This window comes from Pseudorasbora parva, chromosome 23 (assembly GCF_024679245.1).
Source record: "Pseudorasbora parva isolate DD20220531a chromosome 23, ASM2467924v1, whole genome shotgun sequence".
In the NCBI taxonomy this organism is placed as follows: Eukaryota; Metazoa; Chordata; class Actinopteri; order Cypriniformes; family Gobionidae; genus Pseudorasbora; species Pseudorasbora parva.
This window is the reverse complement of record NC_090194.1, coordinates 36,767,303-36,772,302: the sequence shown is the minus strand read 5'-3', so window position 1 is coordinate 36,772,302 and position 5,000 is coordinate 36,767,303. Positions and strand designations below refer to the sequence as shown.

Genomic DNA, 5,000 nt, shown 5'->3' with positions numbered 1-5,000 from the left:
TACATTATCGCGGGAGCACCCGCCTGGTTTTGTTCAAAGTTGAACATTCTTCAACTCTGGGCGACCAGTAAAAAACGCCGAACGCTCAGCGCTTGAGCGTGAAATACTCGTTTAGTGCCTCGGTGTGCTCCAGGCGTTCTAAAAACGCGACGCTTCCATTGAAAACGCCAGCCAGCAGCGTAAAAAAAACGCTTTGGTGGACACATTGGGGGTCTATATAGTGCCATAGAGTTCTTTACTCAACTCCAAAGAACCGTTTATGCTAAAAAGGTTCTATGATGACAAGAAAGAACCCTGTGGCACTTAAAAAGGGCTCTATATAGAACCTCTTCTTCTAGCAACCCTTCTGCAACCTCCTAGCTCTGCAATAACTATCAGACAAGTATTAGTCTGGGAATGATGTTGTGTTTGAAATATGTGACAGATATGTTTTGCAAAGATGTCATATGCATGCGTGTGATTTATCATGTATTTATTCCTCTCTCACCGGGTCTCTTGAGCGGAGGCAGCGTTGGGTGGAGATCCCGGTTACAGTAATCCTCATTTGTGCAGCATTCCAGGATCCTCCTCAGACGAGCATTCCCGGTGTCCTGATGGGAGGAGCATGTGTGTTCAGAAGAGAAGCAGACAGATACATACATACACCGACAGGCATAACATTATGACCCACACACACACACACACAATGTAAGGACCTTCCTTATATTGTGTTGGTCCCCCTTTTGCTGCCAAAACAGCCCTGACCCGTCAAGGCCGGAGTTGTGGGTCCTGTGTGTCACCTGGTTGCCAGTCGACCGAAACTTTGCTCAAAAAGTTGCTCTGTGTATCGTCCCTTTAAGTGCCTAACCTGAACCCTGACCCTAAACCTGACCGTAGCTAATTATAACCTGATCCCTAAAACCAAGTCTTGACCCTCAAACGGGCCTTTAAAGGCTCTCAGAAAGTGATGGATGGCCAAAAGCTCCTCACTTTACTCTCTTTGTCCTCATTTCTCTGTGCTAAAACTCAAACTGGGCCTCACAAAGATAGTACTTGCTGCCTAATATATCCCACCCGCTAACAGGGGCCGTGATGAAGAGATCATCAGTGTTATTCACTTCACCTGTCAGAGGTCATAATGCTTTGCCTGATCGGTGTGTATAGACAGACAGACAGACAGACAGACAGACAGACACACACACATACACACATACACACACACAGACAGACAGACAGACAGATGCAGACAGACAGACACACGCGCACGCACGCACGCACGCACGCACGCACACACACACACACACACACACACAGACAGACAGACAGACAGACAGACACACGCACACACACACACACAGACAGACACTCACTCTGCACTGAAACTCTGAGCCGACTGAACCCAGACAGCCGGACGTGAGCACTGGAGAGCCGCCCTCCTCTTCCTCCACCATAGTGAAGCAGTAGCCATCCGTCCTGCAGCAGCAGCAGCAGCACATATAGCATTTGTATAAATAGATATTATATAACATAAATAGATAAATACTACTAAAAATAATAATGTGTATATACACAATCAAAATAAATTATAAATGTAAAATAAATGTAAATACTACAAAAAAATACATAATATATAAAATAAGCACATATTTATTTATTTAATATTTAATAATAATAATATTGTTTATGCTCAGTTGTAAATTAAACTGTACTGTACTGTTTTCTTTTATTCATTTCTGGTGCATGTTAATGTGCTCATATCCTGATCTACAACTGAGGCTGACCGCTCTTACCACGGTAAAGACGTGTGTGTGTGTGTGTTTGAGAGTGTGTGTGTGTATGTGTGAGCGAGCGTGAGTATGTGTGTGTGTGTGTGTGTGTGAGTGAGTGAGTGAGTGTGTGTGTGTGTGTGTGTGAGCGTGAGTCTGTGTGTGTGTATGTGTATGTGTGACTGTGGTGTGAGTGTCTGAGTGTGAGTTTGAGTGTATGTGTAGGTGTATGAGTCTAAGTGAGCGTGAGTGAGTGTGTGAGAGTGGTAAGTGTGTATGAGTGTGAGTGAGTGTGTGCGTGTGTGTGTGTGTGTGTAAGTGAGCGTCAGTGTGTGTGTGTGTGTGTGTGTGTGTGAGTGAGAGTGAGTGAGCGAGTGTGAGTGTGTGAGTGAGTGTGTAAGTGAGTGTGAGTGAGTGTGAGTGTGTGTGTAAGTGAGTGTGAGTGTGTGTGTAAGTGAGTGTGAGTGTGTTTGTGTAAGTGAGTGTGTGTGTGTGTAAGTAAGCGTGAGTGAGGGTGAGCGTGAGTGAGTGTGAGTGTGTTTGTGTAAGTGAGCGTGAGTGAGTGTGAGTGTGAGCGTGAGTGAGTGTGAGTGTGTGTGTGAGTGTGTGTGTGTGTAAGTGAGCGTGAGTGAGTGTGAGTGTGAGTGTGTTTGTGTAAGTGAGCGTGAGTGAGTGTGAGCGTGAGTGAGTGTGTGAGTGTGTGTGTAAGTGAGTGTGTGTGTGAGTGTGTGTGTAAGTGAGCGTGAGTGAGAGTGTGAGTGTGTTTGTGTAAGTGAGTGTGTGTAAGTGAGCGTGAGTGAGTGTGAGCGTGAGTGTGTGTGTAAGTGAGCGTGAGTGTGTGTCAGTGAGTGTGAGTGTGTGAGCGTGAGTGTGTGTGTAAGTGAGTGTGTGTGTAAGTGAGTGTGTGTGTGTGTGTGCTCTGCTGTACCTGCAGGTGTTGTTGGTGGAGTCTTCAGGACAGTGATGATAACAGTGGCATAATAACATCCTCTCTGGACTCACAGGTGCTGCGCTGCCCGCCGTCACCTTCCCAGAATTCCTCTGGAACATGTTGTCCAGCACATTCGCTGCAGACACACAGATTCACATTAAAATACTACAAAACAAAAGAGCTCTCATGAAGACATTAAGAAACTGAGTGTGTTGTGAAAAGCACTTCACAAATAAACTTGACTATGTTTAGGTGTAAACTCATCTAAAGTTTTCTAATGCTGATATAAATCTGTGGGTCGTTTAAAGGATTCTGTGCAGATAATGTGTTTTCTTTACAGTGTCTAACAAAGATTACTGGAGTGTGTGTTAAAATGGCAAAATGAAGCTGAAGGACATTTCTTCATCACTAATGATCAATTTCCCTCTAATGTGCAAAACGGCTTAAAAGGCTTGATGAGCAACTCTTCAAATACACACGAGAGCAGAGAGTGTGAAGATCTGTGTGTTTGTGTGTGTGTGTGTGTGCTTGTTTTTTGGAAATATCAGGACACAGATGTGTATAATGCCATGGGTATGACACAGGTATTACAGGAGAGAGTGAAATATGAGGACATTACCCATGGCCCCACTTTTCAAAAGGCTTATAAATCACACAGGAGGAGTTTTTATGAGAAAGTAAAAATGCAGAATGTTTCCTGTGATGGGTAGGTTTAGGGTGTGTGTGTGTGTGTGTGTGTGTGTGTGTGTGTGTGTGTGTGTGTGTGTGTGTGTGTGTGTGTGTGTGTGTGTGTGTGTGTGTGAAGAACAGTTCGTACCGCTCTGATATCCTAGCTGCCAAGAAGATAAAGCCACAGATGCTCTCGGCCTTGACAAGATTATCACAAATACCCACGAGTCTCTGAGACAGTCTAATGTCGCCAGACCGATCGTGACCACAGACGCTTCATCACAAATCAGATTTCACTACAGCCGACCCACATTATCACACATATTACTTTTATTTCAGCTTCAGTCCATCAAGTTAAACTAAATGAAAATGAGAAAGGTTGTTTGGCAACTAACTGAAATAAAATAAGTATACTTTTTTTTTCTCCAAGCAACAAAACCTCTAATAACCTTGAATCAGACACTTTATCATGACCTGCCGTTTCATAAATACATAAACAACAGCCGAAACTAATATTATATCAGTATTAGGACATGAAAGGGCACAAACTTAGCCTGACGTGGTCATACTCAGCTCTAGTCAGAATATGAGTCTGCTGCTCCATTGGGCTGTGATTATGAGGCGTGTTTCAACCCAACCAGGAAAGACTTCGATTGGACAGACCAACAACCAATCAGAGCAATGAAGAGACGCATTGTCAAATGTCAATAGAGTTCAACTGCACTGTGTTTCCAAGTCCGCGTTTTTTCCACGAGTTGAAGCGACTATTATGTGATATATAGACCCATGAGTGCGAATTTTAGCAGACAACCTTACCACAATAACACACATTTTACCCCCCAAACGCCATTTTTTGCCCGAAGAACCCCCCGAGAAGACAGTAGTTGGCGCGTTTTGTTGTAAAAACTTGGCAACCCTGTTGCGCGCTGAAATCAGGCTGGAATACACGATCTTTGCCAGTGTTGTAAAATAATTTAATGATACACAGAGTACTTACCCAACATGATCATCATTTCTGAGAGAAATTGAGATGGCAAATGCATAAACAAACAAGCTCTCCGTTTAGGATTCAAACAAATATAATCCAAGCCCCTTTGATGACGTGATGATTACGGTACTGTTGATCATCTGTCCGTCATCGTCTAAAGCCCGCCCTTGATGATTTCATTGGTCCGAACAGTTTCTGTTCAGGGATAATTACTCCTCTATGGAGCAATGCCAGACCGAACTGCCCGACCTAAAAATTTTGTGGGCGGGTCTAAGTTCGGCTGGCATCCAGGCTGGCACAAACTAACACTTTTGGACTTTCTCAGTTTGTGTAAATCCTAAATCTAAATATATCCTAATCCTTTTTTTTCACATTAATTTGACACGTCCAGGACAATTTATGTGGTTATGTTTTCATTATTACAGGCAGTGTATGCTTTAGCTCTTTTATTCACCCTGAAAGAAAGGAAGTAAAATGTGACAACATGCCCCTTAGGTCACATGACCATGACATCCCCTGATCTAATCAAAAAATACACAAGACAAACTAAAAAATATTTTGTAAATTTTTCACAGTTTTAGCCGGTGATGGCGAATGGCACGATGGATTGTGTTCACCAATGTTTTCTGGAAGTATTCTATTACAGTATAATTTTTTGCATATGATG

The 5,000-nt window shown here is 43.2% G+C and overlaps 1 protein-coding gene across 3 annotated transcripts in view; it reads right to left on the bottom strand.

The window, feature by feature from the left end:
- Positions 1 to 5,000, bottom strand: part of bmpr1bb (bone morphogenetic protein receptor, type IBb) — a 126,667-nt gene that overhangs the window by 20,330 nt on the left and 101,337 nt on the right. For all 3 annotated transcript variants that reach the window (XM_067433967.1, XM_067433968.1, XM_067433966.1), the window contains 3 exons: positions 2,674 to 2,812; positions 1,350 to 1,452; positions 488 to 590 (listed from right to left, as the gene is read on the bottom strand). In XM_067433967.1, coding sequence (XP_067290068.1) covers positions 488 to 590; positions 1,350 to 1,452; positions 2,674 to 2,812 — 345 coding nt within the window. The remainder of the gene's footprint in view (positions 1 to 487; positions 591 to 1,349; positions 1,453 to 2,673; positions 2,813 to 5,000) is intronic.